The sequence below is a fragment of the Leptonychotes weddellii genome, chromosome 7 (assembly GCF_054177405.1).
Source record: "Leptonychotes weddellii isolate Sample4059 chromosome 7, ASM5417740v2, whole genome shotgun sequence".
NCBI classification, from domain to species: Eukaryota; Metazoa; Chordata; class Mammalia; order Carnivora; family Phocidae; genus Leptonychotes; species Leptonychotes weddellii.
The window spans coordinates 116,913,373-116,935,709 of record NC_138375.1 but is presented as its reverse complement, the minus strand read 5'-3'; the positions used below and the strand labels follow the sequence as shown (position 1 = coordinate 116,935,709).

At 47.9% G+C, this 22,337-nt stretch overlaps 2 protein-coding genes across 3 annotated transcripts in view; both read left to right on the top strand.

Annotated features, from left to right (window-relative positions):
* SLC22A5 (solute carrier family 22 member 5) overlaps positions 1–22,337 on the top strand; it is a 78,089-nt gene that overhangs the window by 589 nt on the left and 55,163 nt on the right. The gene's annotated exons all lie outside the window — the stretch shown is intronic.
* The window catches only part of SLC22A4 (solute carrier family 22 member 4), a gene marked incomplete at its 5' end in the record, with an annotated part of 26,064 nt that continues 16,800 nt past the window's right edge, over positions 13,074–22,337 (top strand). Inside the window, 3 exons of the mRNA XM_081825777.1 lie at positions 13,074–13,178; positions 14,561–14,664; positions 16,060–16,214. Of these exons, the coding sequence (XP_081681903.1) occupies positions 13,074–13,178; positions 14,561–14,664; positions 16,060–16,214 (364 nt within the window). The remainder of the gene's footprint in view (positions 13,179–14,560; positions 14,665–16,059; positions 16,215–22,337) is intronic.

Sequence of the window (22,337 nt, the reverse complement as noted above, 5' to 3'; positions counted from 1 at the left end):
GGGAATGACCCTCCATCTGCTTCAGACCCCTCGAGACGCCCTGGCGGTCCCTGGGTGAGCGTTCTGCGCCCCGCGTCAAACCCGAGTGGCCAGCAACTTGGGTTGTGCGTCTAACACGTGTGGGCCACCCAAGAGAGCAGGACTTCTGTGAGGCTTATTCGTGATGGGTTCTGCCTAGTATCGAGGGCATGGAGCAGGGACTGTTGTTAACAACTGTCTTTTCCTTTACGAGTTTCGCAACACATGAAATTGTTTCCCAAGAGGCCCGTCCCAGGCTGCTCAGAGGAACAGTCTGAGTCAAGTTCCTGCTACCCGCTGGAGGAGGCGTGTGGGGATCTCTGCTGAGCCCAAGTGCAGACACAGGGAAGAGCCTTGCTGCCCCGTGGGCCATGGGCAGGTCTGACCTGTTCCCTGGCCACAGACTTCTGAAGCAGCAGGGGGTCTACTGCTCTGCCATCCACCTTTTCGTGAGGCTTGAGGTCCTGTCTTGAGGCTCCAATTTCTCTGAAAAGGAGCAGAAGGCCTCCTGATGCTGACTGGGTGCAGGGGACCATAGAAGCCATAGCCCTGGCCCCAATGTACTGATGAAGAGACCAACTCACACAGACCCCTTTGAGCATAGGATTCAGTGGTGGACAGGGGTTCCAGCTTATGCCATTAGCTCCTCAGGATCCTAAGTGGTTCAGTGGCAGATTTTCTAAGTTTCAGGAGTCAGGCTACACACATACTTCGTCCCCTATACTTCTTGCTTTGCATCTGGTAAGGGCCATGAGATGTTAGGTCCATCTGAGGACGGTATACCTAGACTAGTTTTCTGCTGTAGGTCAGGCAGGTAGGATCTCCCAGCTTCTGGCCCATCCCCCACTCTATCTTCCTCCCAAGAAAAACCTGAGTGTGACCCCTGCTAGTCCTTAATTCTCTTCCCTCAGCGTAATGTGGCAATCATCAAAACCACGAGTGGCCTTGTGTTGGACACTAGGCTGTAGACATCTGAGGTTTGGGGCCTGCTCTCAAAGCTCAGATGCCCATGGGGCACACTGCCATGTTACAGAGAGGGCTAACATCAGCCCTGGTTACTAGTAGAGTTCTGGAGCCTGAATTCAAATTCTGGCTGGCTTGCTGTGTGACCTGGGACAATATATTACCCTCTCTGTAGGGATAACAGGGTGAGGAAATACTCCAAGAAGAAGTGATAAAATTTGACCTGAGTCTGGAAATATGAGTAGGCCTTGTCCAAGCAAAGAATATGGCAGATTCTGTGGATGGAAATCCCATAGATCCAGGTAGCTGGTGTTCAGGGAATGGCAGGTGTGGCTAGAAATGCCTACAAAGATCATTTCACAGTGGGCATTGTAGGAATGTTGAGGAATTGACTTCATTCTGAGGACAGTGAGGAAATAAGGAAATAATAAAGGTTATAAGCAAGGGGTAACATGGCCATATTTGGCAGAGGCTTACTCTAGCTGCTGTGAAAAGCAAGACCAGTGAGGAATCCACAGGAGTTTCCTTGGCAAGAGCCCGGTGGCCAGCTAGGGGTGGTGACTACGTAGTCTATAGGACCCGTGAAGAGTGGTCTCAGCCTGTGGACCACCTCTGGATCCCCCCAGCATTGGCGCCACACCTTCCTTGGGCACTGAGTTGACTGTGATTCTCTGGCATTGATCCCTTAGCTGGGGCTCCTGGTGTGTGCCCATCCCTTGCCCATAGCCTGTTCCTGGGGCATCTAATAGTGGGGATCAGCTCCCTCCAACTCAGTTCCTGGAAGTATCATCAGAGCTTGAACTGGAGCTGGCCCCAGTAGGCACAGTACCCCCCGACAACTGGTTTGACCTGTCTCTTTTCCCTTCCTTGCTGGTGTCATTCACCTCAGGGTGAAGAGTGGGTAGCTGTTGGCCTCCAAGGCCATAGCTCCCCCTGTTGTGCCCTGCTCATAGCATCCTGTGGGCACCTCTGGGGACTCACATCATCACATGCTCACACTCATGCAAAAGGGTTTGCTTTTTTCAGCAGCCTTTCCTTTCCTTGCTTCTTTTTTGGGTTGTGGAGTAAAGTAAGACAAATGGGTGCTGGTGTTGGGAGGAAGGAGGAGAGAAGCACAAGGGTGAGTAGGGGGGAAGTGGCTCTCCCCAAAGAGATGGTGGCCCAAGGAGAAGTTCTGGAGTCAGCCTGGAGGGCGAGTTCTGACCCCACCCCCAGCCACTTGGCTCACTTCAGCAGGTTACATCACTGCTCAAAGCCTCAGTTTCCTTAACTGTAAGAGGGGATACAAGTGTATGAAAACAAGCTCAACATTACTAATCATTAAGAAAATGTAAATCAAAACCACAATGAGATGTCACCTCATATCCATTAGGATGACTGCTATAAGAAAAATACAGAAAATAACAAGTGTTGGCAAGCAGGTGGAGAAATGGGAATCCCTCTGTGCACTGTTGGTAGGAATGTAAAAAGGTGTAGCCACTGTGAAAAACAGTATGGCAGTTCCTTAAAAAATTAAAAATAGAATTGCCATTGAATCCAGCAATATCACTTATGGGCATAGATACACAAGAATTGAAAGCAGGGTCTCAAAGAAATATTTGTACACTTATGTTCATAGCAACATCATACACAACAGCCAAAAGGTAAAAGCATCCCAAATGTCCATCAATGGATTAATGGATAAAGAAAGTGTGACATATAGATACAATGGAATATTATTCAGCCTTAAAAAGGAAGGAAATTCTGACACATGCTACAATACAGATGAACTTTGAGGACATTATGCTAAGTGAAATAAGCCAGTCACAAAAAGACAAAAAAATGTGTGATTTTGCTTGTACGAGATATGAAGAGTACTCAAACTCATAGAAACAGAAAGAAGTAGTTAGTAGGCGCTAGGGCAGGGGAGGAATGGGGAGTTATTGGTAAACGGGTATAGAGTTTAGTTTTGCAAGATGGAAAGAGTTCTGGAGATTGTATAACAATATGAATATATTTAACTCTACTGAACTGTATACTTAAAAACCATTAAGATGATAAATTTTATGTTATTGGGTTTTTTTTGTTTTTGTTTTTACAATTTTTTAAAAATGAGGATCATAAGAGTGCACAGCTTCTCTGAGTTGTTGGGAGGACTCATGAACATCATCGGCTAGTGGGTGAGGAGAGGTAGGGCAGGACCTCATCACCTCTGGCTATACACATGGGCATCATGGGAGCTGTGCCAAGGTCCAAGTTACAGCCAGTATAATAGGTGATGAGACTTGCTGGAGGCTGAGTTCCTTACCCCCTGGGGAAGTTCCAGGACCCACAGAATAAGACATAGGTCCAACCCCACACTGATTTGGCCAGTGCCCATGGGAGAAATGGTCCCAGTTCAACCATACGGTCAAGCCCAAGGGCCTTGAACAGGTTCTCTGCGTCCCACCTGGCATGATACAAGTAGAGGGACTGTTACCAAATTGTTTCTGCCTTACACCTCTGTGCAGGATCTCCCAGTGGGCATACTCTCTGGGACAGCTGAACCAACACCTGACTCCCACAAGGATGGCAAGGTCAGCCAGGAACCCAAGGATGGCATGTCCTGCTATGGAAATGCCTTTCATAGAATGCTGGGAGGCAGGAGTCTGGTGTTTGAGCTGGGACTTGCTTGAGTACATCTATCTGTCTGTGTATATGTGCTTAAGGTAGTTTCCTTCCTCAGGGGTTGTTTGTGAAGTCCCATTTACTATTCTTGGGTACTCATTAAGAATTACATTTTAAAAAACTTCATTTTGAATTAATTTTTGACTTAGAGAAAAGTGGTGAAATAGTACAGAGAATGCACATATACCTTTCAACCAGCTTCCCTTAGTGTTAATAATTTACATAACCATAATTCATGTATCAAAACCAGGAAATTAATGTTGGTTGCACTACAATTAACTAAACTACAGACAGTATTTGAATTTCGCTGGTTTTTCTAGGAATATTCTTTTTCTGTGTTTGGATCCAATGCAGAAGCCTACATTGTATTTAGTTGGCATGTCTCCTTAGTCTCCTCCAATCTGTGACAGTGCCCCAGTCTTGCCTTATCTTTCATGACCTTGACACTTTTTATGAGTCTATCAGTTATTTGTTTTTTGTTTTTAAAGATTTTATTTATTTATTTGACAGAGAGAGACACAGCGAGAGAGGGAATACAAGCAGGGGGAGTGGGAGAGGGAGAAGCAGGCTTCCAGCTGAGCAGGGAGCCCGATGCAGGGCTCGATCCCAGGACCCTGGGATCATGACCTGAGCCGAAGGCAGACGCTTAATGACTGAGCCACCCAGGTGCCCCAAGTCTATCAGTTATTTGGATGAATGTCCCTTGGTTTGGATTTGTGTGATTTCTCTCATGATAAGATTGAGTTCGTGTACTTTTTGGTCAGAATATCATAGAAGCAATATGTCCTCAGAGTATCATACCAGTGGGTATATGATGTCCATACAGCTTCTTGTTGTTGTTGTTTTTTAAGATTTTATTTATTTATTTGACAGAGGGAGACACAGTGAGAGAGGGAAACACAAGCAGGGGGAGTGGGAGAGGGAGAAGCAGGCTCCCTGCTAAGCAGGGAGCCCGATGTGGGGCTCGATCCCAGGACCCTGGGATCATGACCTGAGCCAAAGGCAGACACTTAACCCACAGAGCCACCCAGGCATCCCTAGATACTGCTTATTAATGGCAATGTTAACCTTGATCAGTTGGTTAAGTTGGTGTCAGCTGGGTTTCTCCACCCTGGAGTCACTATTTTCCCCATTAATAATTGATAAATATCTTGGGGGAGAGACTTTGAGACTCTACAGATATCCTGTTTATCCTCAAACATTTACCCACTGATTTTGGCATCCATCTGAGGACCTTCATAGAAACAAGTATTACTGTGGTGTTTGCCTAGTGGTGATCTTGTGTCTCCCACATTCCTTCCACATTACTTCCAATTTATTAATTGGAATTCTTCTCTGCATAAGAGCTTCCCCCTCACTCCCACATATTTATTTATGCAATTATTACTTTATTTAAGTACTTTATATTATACTAGCAATACTTATGCAATATATTACTTTATATGCATACTTACTTGATTCCACGAGTTACCATCTAATACTATCCTTATTTATTTTGTTGCTCCAGCTGGTTCAGTTTGACCCAAGTTATTTTTCACTTCAAGGATAGAGACAGTAAAAATCCAGGGGAAGGTCCTTCAATTTTCCCTTGCAGGGTGGAGTGCCAGACACCTCTTAGCTATGTTATCTGCAGCCTGCCAGCACAGGAACGGGAACAGGGACTGGTGAGATCTGGCCCCACGGATTGGGACTGAAAATTCTGTTGAGGAAAGAAGGGACCCCAAGTATCCCCAGACATATCTGTCTGATATGGAGTCCTTGTTGCTGAGACCTACTGTAGTGGCGAGACCAGTCTTAAGGAGCATGGCTCTCCATACAGCCCTTTGGCGCCATAGACCCCAAAGAGAAAGAGACTACATGCGAGAAAACGCAAAGGCCTCCTGCCCTAAGGCTGAAGGAACAGAGAGGGCAGCAAATGTCCTGCCTAGATTTATCAGAAGGGCTGCAGGGCAAGCAGTAGGCGTGAGCCTAGCTCATGGCCAGGATGTAAGCATGGGCTCTCCTTCCCCTCAAACATGCCCACTTTTCTCTTGGAACATCATTAGGTAGACTTGACCCCCTTCAGTCCATAGGCTGGGCAAACGAGGCGGTCACTTCTGAGTTGAGTACCGCTTCTCCTAGGCCCCATGCTCCAGAGACCCTGTGAGAGCCTTTTTGTTAAGGACCAGCTTTCTGTGGCAGGCTCCCAGTGGCCCGAGGCAGGCATGTTGCTTCATCGTATGGGCTTCTGTCCTCTCCTGCAGTTGGCTGCATTCTTTAGAAACCCATGGGTGGAGCTGCTGGTGGGTATGCCCTTGAACATGATACAGCCTCCAGCAAAGGGTCTGAACCTCTAGAGGCACTAGCCTTGTGCCGTCTTTCCTGGGACCTGGGGTCAGGGCATGGACAGAGCAGGACGCACTGATTCTCCACCCATAGCCCAAAGGTATGAGGTAGGAACATGGGGGCCTCCTCCTCTGTTATCAGGCACCTATGGGAGGAATTGGGAGTAGGAAAGGAGGGATGATGAGACAGACTAAGGCTGGTATCTAGTTGGTCACCACATGGGACTGCATATGGCAGCTCCCAGAGATGTGACTCCTCTGAGGCCTGGGTGGGCTCTGGAAAGGTAAAAACTTTGAGCAATAGGCAGGCTTAGGCTGTGTTCTTTCTATCAGGCCTACAAGCTACCAGGGAATACTGCTGGCTAGCATGGGGACTGGCAACTCAGCTGTCAGGACAGCCTGAATATTAACCAAGTTCATGTTCAGATTAGCTCTCTGTCAGATTCCAAAGGGGAGAAGGTGTCAGACCTCCGCCTCCAGCCAACACCAGTGAGATTTTCAGAAAGGTCTTTCCAGAAAACAAATAAAGAAAACCCAAGGGTTTTCCCTAGCTCTGGTTTGAATGCACTTCCCTGTTTGTTTGTCATCTGCATCGCCCCAAACTGTTTGCCTGTTGCCTCTCAGCTGTGTTCCTCGGACAAAGGCGACCAGGATCTGGGTGTGCTTTTGTCTGGAGGCTGCTTCACCCACATCTCCTGCCAAGTTTCTGGATAAACAGCCTTTGTCCACCCCTCCTGGTAGGCAGCAGAACCCTCACACAGAGTCCAAGAGGTAGGATGGCATATTGACAAAAACAAAGTTTTGGCAGGGTGGGTCAGAGGAGCTGCAGGTGCCTCAGGCCTATGCATGGACAGTAATTTATGGCCAGCTAAATTCAGTTTATGTTCAAGGCTAACGCAGGGCTGCCGTGTTATCTGAGACCCTGGTCTAGTTTTAAGCATGCCTCTGGAGCCCAAAAGAAAAGCAAGGATCCCCATTTGGAGTATAGTGACGGTGAAGAGAGAATGGAGGCTCTTGGGAAAGGCTAGGTTGAGCCACACACCCTGGCAATGGGCACAGATCGCCCAAGCCTGCCGGCTTTTGCTGCGTATTTGCAGGACTGGAGGGCAGATTCACAGCGGCACTTTCCAGAGCTTCCCCTCCATGTTGAGGGGGCTGACATAGACCCCATGCCATTTACTTATGTTCCCAGAGTGGAGCTAGTAGACCTGTGGTGGATCCAGTGCTGGGATGCAAGGGGGAGAGCCCGGTCTCTGAGTAGCCCCTTCTCCTTCCCTCAGGTCTCTCCAGTCCCATCCTCACCATCCCACTCAAACCCCTTGGGTCTTTTACTTTGGTTCAGCCTCCAGTGACCACAGAGCTCTCCACCAAGGCCTCCCCACCTATGGTTGCTTTCTCTTTACCTCCAATCTGAGAAGAAAGGATACTGAAAACATTTTAAGGTTTAGCCCCCCTCGATCCTGTGAGCTCTGAGCTGTAGAGGCTTGATTCCTGGTGAGTATATCCAAGAGATTGAGGAGTCCCATCCTCTACTCGGCCCCTACTCATACAGTGACAGCTCAACTCCAGATGCTACAGGCTGAGAATACTGGGGCTCTGGTTCTGGTTGTCCCAGATTGTTTGTAAGGTAGCTGTTCCATCCAGGAGAGGCAAGCCGAAAAGACAGAGGTTACCACCCTCACCCAGTATCCAATTCATAAAGCAGGGTGTCACTCTGAGGGCTGCTTTACCTGCCACCAGCTCTGGGGCAAGGGCTCAGAGATTTTTGTTGTCCAGGGGGACGGGAAGTCCATAAAAACAGAGAGCTCTGAAGCTGTCCCCACAGGAAATAACTTCATTTGAAAGAAGTTGAAGAAGAAAAACACTAATCTGTACGACTCAGAAACTCAATGAATTTCAAGTAGAAGAAACAAAAAGAGTTCCACACACAGACACATTATGGTAAAACTGCTGAGAGCCAGAGACAAAAGGAAAGTTTTGAAAGCAGCAAAAAAATATGACTTGTCACGTACAAGGGAACTCTAATAAGTTTTACATCTGACTTCTCATCGGAAACAATGGAGGCCAGAAGGCAGTGGAATAACGTATTCAAAATGCTGAAAGATAAAAAGATGTCAACCAAGAATCTTATTTCTAGCAAAATTATCTTTCAAAAATGAAGTAAAGACATTCCCAGATACAAAAACAAACAAACAAAAAATGTGGGGAGAAATTTGGGTAGCCGTGCTGCATTACAAGAAATACTTAAAGAAGTTCTTCAGGAGTTAAATTTTTTTTTAAATGCATGACTTAAGCTCTGGGAACTAGAAAACATCTTTGAAAGAAATTAAAGGAGACCTAAATAAGTGGAAAGACATGTCATGTTCTGTTCATGAAGCAGAAGGCATAATATTGTTAAGATGACAGCACTCCTCAAATTGATCTGTAGATTCAACACAAAAGGAGTTCAGCATCATTAGTCATTAGGGAAATGAAAATTGAAACCACCATGAGACACTCCTTAACACCCGCTGGGATGGTTAAAATTAAAATGACATACAATAACAACTATGGGTAGGAACATGGGGAATTGAAACCCTCACTTGGTACTGCTGGGATTACAAAACTGTGCAGCCACTTTAGAAAACAGGACATTTCTCAAAACTTAGCAGTTCCACTCCTATGGATATACCAAAGAAAAATGAAAACATACATCCATGCAAAATCTTGTACACAAAAGTTCATAGCATCATTATGCATAAGAGCTGAAAAGTAGAAACAACCTCATTGTCTAGCAACTGATGACTGGCTAAGTACGATGTGGTCTACCCATACAATGATATATTATTCAACCGTAAAAATCAGGGAAGTAGTGATACATGCTAAAACCAGATGAATGAACCTTGGAAACATTATGCTAAGTGAAAGAAGCCAATCACAAAATACTACATATTGTATATGTTCCCTTCTATTAAATGTCCAGAATAGGCAAATCCTTAGAGACGGCAAGTATATTAGTGGTTGCCAGGGGCTGGGGGAAAAGAGTGGGAAGGAACTGCTCATAGGTATGGGGTTTATTTCAGAGGTGCTGAAAATGTTCTAAAATTAGATAGTGCTGATGGTTGCACAACTCTTGGAATATACTGAAAACTACTGAATTGTACACATTACAAGAGTGAATTTTAAGGCATGTAAATTGTATTTCAACGAAGCTATTATAAACAAAAAGAATAAAAATGCCAGCTTCCCCCTCCCCACTCATCCCCCTGCCTGCCCTACCACCACAGTGGCCAGGCAATGTCTTGCTTGGTCACAACAAAGTTACGAAAAAGAAATTGGAATGGATGTGTGTTCTATTATTAACTACTCCCTAGTGTTCCCCTGGAAAGAAAAAAAAGTGTAAGAGACACAATAGAAACTTATTTTTCATTCTTAAATAGACTATCGCTAACTTTTCCTTCACAGTCATCTCTGAGATTGATATTTATTTATAAAAGGAGTTTACACTTTGTGTCAAAAGCTTTTTCAGTTTTTTTGTCTTTGACCAGGAAGTTCTTATTTCTAAGAATTGCTGTTGCCTGGTCAGGTTTAAGTGTAACCTGCTTCCCTTACTTATTCATGCTGTTTGTTCTAAGTCATGGTTTTGCTATGAGGACAAAGGCATGAACTCCGTGGAAAGGGGACTACCATTTCATGAGGCCTGAAATGTGTTAGATGCTGTGTCAAACACTCCACTTATATTTCCTGTCCTGTGCTCACAAACCCAGGAGGGGATTTTTTTTAAAGATTTTATTTATTTATTTGACAGAGAGAGAGAGCGCACAAGCAGGGGGAGCGGCAGGCAGAGGGAGAGGGAGAAGCAGGCTCCCCGTGGAGCAGGGAGCCCGAAGCGGGGCTCGATCCCAGGACCCCAGGATCATGACCTGAGCCACCAAGCCACCCAGGCGCCCCACCCAGGAAGGGGTCTTATTGTCCTATCTTTGAAGATGAAAAAGGAGGCCGATTCGGGTGGATGAGTGCCTAAAGTCACATGGCCAGAAAGTGGCAGAGCCCAAAAGAACCTCTGTTCTTTATTCAACAACAGGCTGCCTTCTGGAGGTCTCAGTTCTACGGAGATCACAGGGATGATCTTATCGTTATGGTCCTTCAGTGGCTTTGGTAAAGGCTAAAACTGCTAGACTGGCTACTTGGAGAGTTCAAGGTTGAGGGTGATTTTCAAAGGACAGTATGTGATACCTCGCATTTCCCAAACTCATTTTCCATTACACCTAATCGTTCAGCATTCAGCGCTCCTGTATCAACAATTTGTGAAAAATCCACCACGCGCTTAGCCTTGTGCAAGCATTAGTTATCTAAAATGAGTTCAGGTTTTAGAATTCTGTCCATGTGGAGGAGGATGAGGAGGGGGTGCCTCTTTTCCTCTCTAGCCAGAGAGCAAGGGCACAGTGGCCTAGAACAGAGCCCACCCCGCCCAGGACAGCTGGGCTCATGCATGCACATATGCACACCTGATCTGTCCTGTAAAGTGTGCTTGACCTTGAGCTTGTAGAGGTAGCAACCATGTCTGTTTTGTGCCCCACACAGAGTCTGGCCCAGAGCAGGTGCTCAATGACGGTTGAATAAATAAGCATTCCTTTTACCAATCCACTAGAACTTGGGCTGGTTGCTTCATTTCCTCATTTGTAAAATAGGGATAAAGAGAGTACCCATTTCACGTGGCGACCTTGAGATCCCATGAGATAATACAAGGCACACAGTGAGCACCCAACATTCTGTAGTTATCATTTCTGTTATTACTGCTAAGTGGCATGAGATGCATTCTCTTCTGTGCTGAGGGTGACCTCCCCATCTTCTATTACCTTGTGACCTGGGTTTTTGTTTCTTAAAGCAAAGCCAAAGGCCAGATGGCCCTTGTGCAATTTTTGTTGCACAAAGAGCTCACTCTGCTGTGTTATGGAATGTCAGTCTAAGACCCTGAGGATAAGACAGACACAGTAACCCTGGAAAGGCATATCCAGTGCTCCCACCCTGCACAGCTTGGGGCCAGTTAGTTCCCACAATCCACTCTCCCAGTGTGTGTGTGTGGGGGGCAGGGCAGATGAGGTTTTAGAAATGTTAGCACTTGACCTGAAAACACAGCTGCAGAGCAATACCAGCCAGCTCCTCACCAGACTGTCCACCACAAGCCTCTGAGCAGGCAACATGCACGGATGTTTGTGTGTACATGTGTGTATGCGTATGTGCAGAGACCCAAGGGACACTTCTGTCTTATAGAAAAGACTGTCTTCTACCGGGTCTACAATGTCATTGTGAGCCACAGGGAGTTCTCTGGGCTCTGGCTAGTGGGGCCCTAAGACACACCCCTCACATCCCAAGGGGCAGGTCACAGGTGGGGCCTGGCCTTCACTAGAATAACCCCATGGAGGAAAGGGCCCTTCTTCAGGCTGGCAGCTGATTTATCAGACTCCAGTCCCATGAATTACAGCTGGAATTTTGTCTGCCAATCCTGTGTCCTATTCCTAGGTCCTTTGCAGCTTTCCAACAAGATTCTTTGGGCACAGTAATTCCTCAAGAGAGGGCCCAACCTTGGAACCAGCCATGGGTAGCCATGACGTCAGCTGCCTTCCCTTGTTGGGTATGAGCAGGATTTCCAAAACCGGACAGCACCCTACATGGGCCTGGGATAGGTGACTTCACATGGCTATCTCTGTGCCACATGATGCTGATAGGGGCCTTCTGGGGCCCACTTCAGGGAGGAAGAGGGACATAGAGCCATGGCTGCATAGGCTCCAGCAGGGGAGTGATGGGGAGCTGGCCCACACCTCATCCTTCCCAGCATCCCGCTTCAGAACTTGCCCTGCTCCATTCTCCAAAGACACCATGCTCGAGCCACTACAGGGCCATCTTTATGGGAATGCAAACTGTGCAGTCACACAGGCCCTCACACTTGGTTGTAATGCTCTGCTATTGATGTCCTGAAATTCTTCATAATTTTTGAACGAGGGGTCTTGCATTTTCACATTGCACTGGGCCTGCAAATTAAGCAGCCAGTCCTGCTCACTACCCTTGCCATGTAATCCCTGCCTCCACATCTGACAGTCTTCCTCTTTACTTTCTGTCTTTAAGTCTTATTTATCCTACCCTAAGGCAAAATCCTGACAGAAAAAATACTCAAAAAACCACAAAGGAAAACACATTCTCTTTGAAAGAGCTTTTCTGCTTGACTGCAGATAGAATGGTGATAGTGGATAACGGACACATAGATACCCCTACCACGTGTGAGATTTTCTCAGCTCTGTCCAGTGCTAAAGGCTGTGGAAAAGGTTTCTCACCCCTAGTCCTAGCATCTTCCTTGTAGCAGATGGTATTTAATAAGCTCATTTGTCTGACTTTTAGAGTTCTTGCCCAAAGCATAACATGGGTAAAGATTGAGTTCTGAGGCCTGAGTTGGTACCTAGCAAGGCTATGTACTTGCTATGACTTCAGACAAACACTAGTGTCAGAGCCTCAGTTTACTCTTTTTTTTTAAGATTTATTTATGTATTTGAGAGAGAGAGAGAGAACGTGAGCGCGGGGGGAGGGGCAGAGGGAGAGGGAGAGAGAATCCCAAGCAGGCTCCATGCCCAGCACAGAGCCCAGCGCAGGGCTCCAGTCCCACCACCCTGAGATCATGACCTGAGCCAAAACCAAGAATCCAATGCTCAATCAGCTGAGCCGCCCAAGTGCCTGAGCCTCAGTTTACTCATACAAAACAGGCAAAACAACATGTTATGAGGCTTTGGAGTCTCAGTTGCTAATCTCTGTGTGCTGGGGCAGATTCCAAGCTCTTTTCTGACACTTTGGCCAGTGATTTTTGGAAGTGGGTGTGGCCATTAGTTCAGGTGCATGTCCTTCTGACCCACGTGCGGCAGGGCACATGAATCCGGGCATACAGTTGGAGGGTTTGTGCCCTTTCCCCTGAAGGCCATTCAGGAACCCCAGTTGAAGCAACCGTACTCTGGGCATGGTCTCAGATGCATCCTGATTGTGTCTGAGGAGCAGAGAGCCGAGTTCCTGGCCGGCTTCGTTTTTCCACTGCAGAGCTGTGCTTCAGCATTCTGCCTGTAGCCAGCATTGTGGGTGTCAGGAGAGACGGCCTCATGAATCTTGTTATTGTCTTTCAGACGGGGGTGTTCTCAAGGACATTATCCTCAACATCATGGCGTGACCCCTTTGTGGAAGGAAGTATGCGGGAGAGACTTCTCTCAGGTCCGAGTACTTAGAAAAACTAGCTTCTGCAGAACAGTTTAACACTTTGCATGAAACAGGGATGGTGCAAGCTGAGCCGCTGGAAACCTGGGAGCCTGGCAAGCAGGCAGGCCCCTGGGCAGGACGACTGGCTGTCAGTTTTACCTTTGGCTCGCTTATTTTGCAATCCCTCCTCCCCAGTGCTGTTTGCCCTCATTCCTTAGCGTTTTGTTTTATACTCTTCTCTGGTCTGTGTCCTTACAAACACCTCTCTCTGCGAGAGAGTGAGGTGTGATATGAACATGCGAATTCATTTTTAAATCTATTTCAGGGAAGTTGTGAGGATTAAGGACTGAATTGCTTCATAAATGTTACAGAAGCAGCACCACCGCTCAGTGCAGGTGGGACTGGGCAGAAGACGGGGGCTTTTTCCTCTAGACTGGATCATCTTGCTACACACAGCAATCTCCTGATCCGCAGCCCCCAGAATACTTATTGGTACCTGTATATATATATATATATATATATATATAATACATACCTGCATATATTATATATATATATAATGAAAGCTCACTGAACACACTTTGAAATTTTTGCAACCTCCTTTCAGATTTTGCTGACTTGACTTAATTGAAGAGCTGAGAACTGAAGTTCTTGCTGAAGCCCGCATTTTATGGATCCACCAGCAGGGACTTGTTAGGGCCACCACAACCCACAGGCCTTGGGAGACAGGAGGAACCACCCTTCTAGGAAGGCTGGGTGGGAAGGAGTGTGGAGGGAGATAAAGAGCGCTGGAGAGGTCTAGATACCCCACCCCCGCCACACAGTGGGCCCTGAATTCAGGTCCCAGGCTTGGCCTACGGTGTGAATAGAGCAGGGAGAAGAGGTTTTTCTGGAGGTGTCTGCTCAGAAGATATCATCACAGACCACTTGCACTTTTCACCAAGGCAGAGGAAACTTCTACACTTGGACCAAGTGACCAGGCCTCCTGCCCTGGCCCTGGGGAGTTTCAAACACCTTCCCTCCATGCTCGGATGCCTTCTGAAGCAGAAATACTACCTTGGCTCATACTGCTTCACAGCTGAGGGGTCACCAGTCACAGCCATGGCCCCAGCTAGCTTCTCGATATGTGACGCAAGCAGTGAGCTGAGGTATCACTCTCCCTTTCCCTCAGAAGAGGAGGGTGGGTCTCAGGGAGGACAGTGACTTGCCCGAGCAAGTGGCAGAGTGAGGAGCCAACGCCAGGGCTGTGAGGTCTATGTTCTTAGCACCAAGTCAACAGCCTGTCACAGGAAGGAGAGAGCATGTTCCAGCTGCCATGCGAATACTCCCTCAGCGCTGGCCTGGGGCTGGGCCTGCTGGAGGGCTGGGCTCACACTTCATGTTGTCTTCTCTGGCAGTGGAATCTAGTGTGTGAGGATGATTGGAAGACGCCCCTCACCTCCTCCCTGTTCTTCGTGGGCGTGCTCCTCGGCTCCTTCGTGTCTGGGCAGCTATCTGACAGGTAAGGAGGCTGGGAGGGAGAAGAGGTGCAACAGGGCCCCCTGTCAATTCACTGCCTATCTTGGGGTTGGACTGAATTGAAGGTATTTCTACCCAGAGAAAGAGAGGTCCCTCATACCAACAAGTCAGTGAAAGGAGGAGCCATGATGTCTCATGGTTTCTGTTCCCTCGACCCCTTGCTGGAACCCTCTTTTGTTCCGTTATCCCAGCCTTGCGCTGTCAGGGCTTAGGCGGAGGGTCAGGGGGCAGGCTATGGCCCCACTGGAAACTGGTCCTTATAGCACCAAATCTCTCAAAAAAAATCACCACTGCCTCCCCATCCTACCCCCTAACTCTTAGATGACAGGGGATCTATCCACAAACAGCCATCAGACAGAGTAAGGGCCAGACAGCGAGCGCCCACGTCGCGGCTGGGGGTCAGGCCCCTGGCCGGGCACCAGGGCCACAGAACTGACCCACGTTGGTTGTGGGCCTCCTAGAATGCAGAGTCTCTAGAGGAGACAGCACCACAGCTCCAGGAGAAGTGCCCTTCTGGCCCCCGAATGTTCTAAGGGGACCAGAGCAGAAAGGTGGGAGTGCTAAATAGCAGTGTTAGGAAGGCTTCCCAGAGGAGTGTCTGTCCCTCCTCCCGTTACAAAGTCCCAAGGGACCGCAAGCCCAACAGCCTGAGACCTGATTTTGGAAAATGAGGTAGGAGACTGTTCTGCTCACCCCTGTGCTCCATTCTACCCACTGGTCACTATCAGAAAGTGAAATGAAGTCTTAGGCCAACTGCCATGTCATGGGTACTATGTAGAGCTACACTTCCTATAGGGGACTCGCTTGCAATTTTGGTTGCATGTTAGACTCACCTGGGAAAACTGTATAAATCCCATTACCCAAACTGCATCCGAGAAAATGAGAATCTCAGGAGGTGGGGTGCTGGCCCCAGCATTTTTTGGCACCAGGGGATTTCAAGCACAGCTAAGGTTGAATACCACTGCCACAGAGGGGATCTTCATTCTGGATTGACAGAATTCCCATATTGCTGATATTAGATGTCTCTGCAATCTGTACTTACCCATTTTCCAGAAATGTGGTGGCACCTTCTACCTGTGGCTTGTTCTAAGGAGCAGGTTTCTACGGGGACCTTGCATGAGCTGCTTTGTGCTTTCGAGATATGGGTCCTCTACAGAAGTTTTAGAATCTCAAAAGGCACCCCCTGGGCCGATGGACGTCTGAGACATCGCTAAGGAAGAGCTCAGGAGGATGAGACAGGGAGAAAAGTCTGTCACAGCCCTGAAAACAGAATAAAACAAAGAAAGTCTGCAGTGATGCGTGACTCAGGGCTTGCCAGGTGCCCTGAGTTACAGCTGCTGTGGCCTGCGCGCACCATGTGTTGTGCTATATTCTACAGGTTTGGCAGGAAGAGCATCCTCTTCGCAACCATGGCCGTGCAGACTGGCTTCAGCTTCCTGCAGATTTTCTCCATCAACTGGGAGATGTTTACTGTATTATTTGTCATCGTCGGCATGGGCCAGATCTCCAACTATGTGGTGGCCTTCATTCTAGGTAGGAATGGTCTCTGACCCTCAGAGCTTCTCCTTCCAACCCTCTGAGAGGCCCAGAAAGAGGAGGCCCCTGAAGAGGGCCTAGGGAGTGCTCTTCACACGGAAGGAAACACCACAACCCACAGGCTGTGCTTCTAAAACAGAGTCAGCCTCAGATATACCTGTGTGGGGGAGGGGACTGTGATCTCTGGTTCTTTGATTTGGTCACGGGCAAGGCAGATACTCACAGGGAGCCCATTCTGTGCTGGGCTCGGAAGTGTGGTGGTGAAGAGAAGCTGGAGCTGATGGGAACCACCCACACGATAATTGAGACACATTTCAGGAGCCCAGGGCTTGGGAAAGGCACAAAGTTGGGGTGTCGGGGAAGGAACCACCTAGATAGCTCTTTGATCTGAGTTGTGAAAGGCTGGGACATCGGCCTGGGCCTGGACAAGTGTTCCTGACAGCCGTGCATGGCCCATAGAGGGATTCAGGGCAGCTGGTGTGGCCGGTACACAGGTGGAGGAGGCAGGTGCTGACAGGAGTTCAGTGCCGGGTCCACCATCACCGGGCAGGGCCGGCCTCACCCTGAGTCACAGTGCACCCCAGAGCCTATCAGCTGCGTGCAGGACAACGTGCTCTGTTGGTAGGGGTTCCTGTCTCCTAGCTGCAGCCTTGCTTCTGGAGGATCAGGCAGCATGAAGGGGACGCACAAGCTAAAGGTCATGAGGAGGCCCCCAGGGCTCTCACCAGTGCTTCCTGGGAGGAAGTGAGGTGAGCTCCAAGCAGGGGTCACCCTCGGGAGCAAGCGTCCCCAGCATGCTCTCTGACCAGCTTGGGGGGTGGGGGAAATGAGGCAGCAGACATCAATTCCCATAATCTCTCGTGTGATGGTATATCCCTGTTGGCTCAGTGCTGGCCTAGTTTGTCCCTATTGTCACAGTGTAATTATTAATAGTGTCCTTTTATTGTCAGTCTAATAATTCTTCCTGTCTCAGAAGCCTAAATCTGTTAAGATGGATTCTGATTGCTTTTAGAATTTGGAATGACTCACTAGCTTTGGAGATGCTGTGTTCTCTTAGCTGAGGAGGTCTACACTCTCTGTGAGGTTGCCAACATGGGATTGCTCACATTCCACTCCTTTAATCATTTGTGAAGAGCTCCTTGCCACAGCCAAGGTGTCTGCAGGGGGTGGGGGGAGGGGAGAGCATTCTGAAGCCACAGGGGCACGGCAGTTAGCACCCTCTTTAGCTGGCCCCAACAGGAAGGTGGCCTCTCTCCTCCCTGCAGGGAAGCAGGGGAGCCAGATGTTCTTAAAGAAGGTCCTTTGTGTATACGACACAGAGCTTCAGGCCAGTGGTGTGAGAAACTAGGGATTAGAGGAATTTAGAATGGAAACTGCAAACTCCTCATGCCTGATGTCCCCAAGGACACAGGGCTCTTGAGTAGAGCCTATTTGTTCTCATGGGCAAAATCTCCCAGAATCCATCTTCCTAGTGGTAATCCTCCCTAAACCCCAAAAGTCTAATCTGTGGCTCTGCTTGGGACAGACACATACCAACATACAGACACAAGAGACTGAACTGTTTTGAGGAGGCCTGTTCAGGATTCTGCCTGAGGCTGGCAGACCCCTTTAAGGAGGACCTAAAGGACCATCTGAAATGGAAGGGCAGAAAATCATAGAGAAGCCCCATCATTAGGATTGGAAGCCAGAAGGGGTTTGTGCCAGGCATGGCATCCCCCAGGTTCTACTGAATGGCCAGGATTGAGCCTTTACTTTCCAGGGGCACAGGATACTTCTGGGGCCTTGGAACCTCCCGTCTGGGAGAGCCCACCCCAGGCCTCCTGCAGGGAGGTCCTGCCCCGCTGGCGCTGACACTACAACCTGCCCCCCCCCTCCCCAACTGCTCCTCATGCCAAGAAGAATGATAGGGCCAAGGGGAAAGTAAGATCTTGTAAGATCCGTCAGAGCCCAGATTTACAAGCCAGCCATCAGTGAGCTGGATGCTGGGTGCATCAGCCAGGGTCCCGGAGCCTCCCTGGCTGTCGTTTCACTCCACTGTGCTCTAGGAAACTGCTGACTTTTGTGTCCTTGTATGAGACTCTGTGTTGGGTTCTCAGGTTTGGATATTTAAGAATGTCACTGAAGACCTATCCGCCCCCCGCCCCGAGCTGCGGACTCTGGAGTCACGGCCTGGGGCGGGGCCGCAACGTGCGAGCGCTGGGCGGGGCGGGGCGGGCGAGACGCGGGGCGGGGCGGGCGCGGGGCGGGGCCGCAACGTGCGAATGCTGCCCAGTTTCTCCGTAGCGCCATAGCGCTCTCTGGCGTCCCAGGGCTAAAATAGTGAATTCTGGGTTCCGAGTAAAATAAACGAAAGCTTGGGGTCTAGGCCTTCTCTTTTTTTTTTTTTTTTTTAAAGATTTTATTTATTTATTTGAGAGCAAGAGAGAGAGAGAGAATGAGAGAGAGAACATGAGAGGGGTAGGGTCAGAAGCAGACTCTCTGCTGAGCAGGGAGCCCAATGTGGGACTCGATCCCAGGACTCCAGGATCATGACCTGAGCCGAAGGCAGTCGCTTAACCAACTGAGCCACCCAGGCGCCCCTAGGCCTTCTCTTTTGCCCTCTGGCTCTAGAGAAGGGTTGGCAAGACTCTGTGATAATAATCTCATTTTAAGGGACTTCTCATTAATTCGGGAAGCTGAATTACTCCCATTCTCAAAACGACACAGAAACGGATCATTCCTTGTTCTACTTTTTAAAAATTGTAAAGCTTGACAGAGGCATAGGAGATAGGAAAAGGGAGGGAAGCAACAGTGCTAGCCAAAGGAACATAAAGTGGATTCACCTGGTAGTGAGGACCCTGCCAAAAAGATGCTGGTTTAGGAGGAAATGACCACTCAGGACCAATGACACTGACCCTGTCTGTACTCCAGCTCCCCCTCACCGTCTCCTACTGTTTCCCAGGAATAGTGCCTCCAAGCTGTCCACCGCCTTCTGGGTAAGATGCCAGGGACTCCTTCTTTATCCCTCGTAACTACCTGGTCAAATTTATTTTGCACTGTTAACTGCCTTCCTGTCTTGACCCATCCACTAATTCAGTATTTTCCTAGTACTCCTAACATCAACCTCCTGTGCAGTATTTGTGCCAACATGCTGACCTGTTTAAAACTTCTGCTTCCTCTGGTGTCTAGATGTGTGCTTCCTTTCCAGAAGTATGTAACTGATGGCATCCTCCTTTATAATTCTGGCTACCAGAAGAAGACTCAGGCAAAATTGAAATTTAACTCTGTCAATCGTGCATTCTTTATCAGCCACATATTTTTAAAGTGTTTTTAAATTGAGATACAATTGGGACGCCTGGGTAGCTCAGTTGGTTAAGCGTTTGCCTTCGGCTCAGGTCATGATCCCAGGGTCCTGGGATCGAGTCCCGCATCGGGCTCCCTGCTCCGCGGGGAGCCTGCTTCTCTCTCTGTCTCTCATGAATAAATAAATAAATAAATCTTTAAAAAAAAAATTGAGATACAATTTGCATACCATACTATACACTCTTTTAAAATGTGTAGTTTAGTGGTTATTAGTATATTCGCAAAGTTGTGCAACCATCAACTCTTTGTAACTGCAGAACATTTCCATCACCTCCCCGAAAACCCGGTACCCGTTAGTAGTGCCTCTCCGTTTTCTTCTTTTCCTAACCCCTGGGAACCACTAATCTACTTTCTGTCTGTATGGTTTTATCTATTCTGGACATTTCAGATAAGTGAAAACATACAAGTTGTGGCCTTGTGACTGACTTCCTTCGCTTGATGTTTTCAAGGTTGGTCCATGCTACAGTGTGAATCGCTATTCCACTGAATGGATTTACTACATCTTCCTCATCCATACATCAGTTGATGGACATCTGGGTTGTGCCCACTTTCGGGCTATCAAAAATAATGCTACTATCAGCATTTGAGGACAGGTGTTTTGTGGATATGTGTTTTCAGGTCTCTTGGATATGTACCTAGGAGTGGAGTTGCTGGGTCGTATGGTAATTTTATATTTAACCATTTAAGGAACTGCCATACTGTTTTTCAAGGGGATTAGTTGCATATTTTTTGTTCTTTCCTCCAAGGCAGAACTTTTGCCTTTCTTTGTATTTTACTTTAATGTTACCGTTATCTTATTGTGTTCAAATTATAAGGTACCTCAAAGACTTCAAGGGATGAGATGGAATATAAATACATTAAGAGGATGCAGACATTTACTGGCACCCCATGTTTGCACTGTACTGTGTGAAGAAAGACATTTTGGGATATATGTAGAGATAGCAAGGGTTACTTTTAACTAGAATGATCTCTTTAGGTTCATGAGAGGAGAGAGGAAGGCCTGAGTAGGGGCCTCTCTCCAAGAGGGAGTGACTCAGAGAGGGCTAGGCTCACTTCCACAATGATCAAGGCCCTTCTCTGGTCATCATCCCAGGAACCACTGAATCCATTCCACATTGAAGGCAGGATCTGCTCCTCCATGAATGACCAACAGAAGCCTGCAGCAGACCCCAGCAGACCCCAGCTCAAGAAATAAGAAGATGGTACAGTTGCCAGGCTATGGGATAGGACCCAGGGCCCCCTGGGTTGTGAGTAGTGAGGCCATGTGCAAAGAGGCGTCTGCAAAAAGTAGCAAATGAGTGTCGAGGAGCCCAGGCTCTCTGCAGACGCCTCTTTGAATTGAGGCAATTTGCTTCACTCTTTAAGTCTCAGCTGATTACGCGTAAAACAGAAGTAATATTCATTCTTTTTTTGTTTTTTAAGATTTATTTATTTATTTTAGAGAGAGAGAGAGAGAGAGCAAGGGGGAGGAGCAGAGGGAGAGAGAGAAACTCAAGCAGACTCCCCAATGAGCACAGAGCCCGACGTGGGGCTCCATCTCACAACGCTGAGATCATGACCTGAGCCGAAAACCAAGAGTAAGACGCTTAGCCAACTGTGCCACCCAGGTGCCCCAGAAGTAATATTAGTTCTTGCATGATTACTGTGAAGCTTCCAAGAGATCATGTATGTAAATACTTAGTCTAGGACCTGGCTCGAAGTGCCCGCTCAAAAACAAATGTTAGCTAGGAAGACGATGATAATGATGTGCTAGGAGGGGTGGCTGTCTAAAAGTCAGAGGGCAGGAAGTCGTGCTAACAAGGAACTCTTCAGGGTTGTGCCATCCATGTTGCTCCCCAGAAAGGCAGAGGGATAGATTTAAAACTCTCTGTCCCCCATGGGTACTATGCAAAGTCAGAACAACTCTGTTCTGGCCTGAGACCCGAGCTTAGAGACAGAGGTTATCCAGGAATCCAGTGGTGTCTCTTCTCTCTCTTCTCTTATCAGGGTCACAGAAGCATGGGGGAGCCCCCTTGGCCTCACGATTCTACAAGATTCTCACTTAGTCCTGTGCACTTGCTCTTTTCCGCAACCAAATCCTCTGCTGCTTCACTTCTGAAACTCTGCTTAGGAACAAAGTGCCCCCTATTTATTCCCACATCATGATAATGACAGCCAAAGTGTTTAGAAACGTGGCATGGTGAGTCTGCCTATGGAGTGGTAGGAGGGTCATTACTGAGGTAAGAAAAGATTTGGAACTAACACTCGTGATCCTCAAAGAAGTCAGGCCCTGTGTTTGGAAATTAGTGGAGAGGCTGAAAAGTGCCCTAGGTGGTTAGGCCTATTGCCCACAGTCTGAAATGAGAGAAGCACACATCATTATTGGCCATTTCTATCAGTCTGGTTTTTAGAAATGGCTGTTCAAGAGGAAACCACTGAGGCACAACTCTCAGTTATGTTGAGTGAGGAAGAAATGGGCTGGGGATAAGGAACAAGTAGGCAGTGAGAATGGGAAACTAGCCAAATATAACTGACCCATGAACAATGGGGGGTTGGGGCACTGACCACCCTTCACCCACACAGTCGTAATCCACATACAACTTTTGACTCCCCCAGAACTTAACTACTAATATCACCTACTGTTGATCAGAAGCCTTACTGATAATGATGTGGGAAACAAAGGCAGAAAAAAAATTATTAAATTTCCTTACTACCTACAGCCCATTGACAAGTCCTTGAAACAGGCAGAGTGACATTCCTCTAGGGACTCAACTGCCTCGATGTTAGTACTTTGCTAAG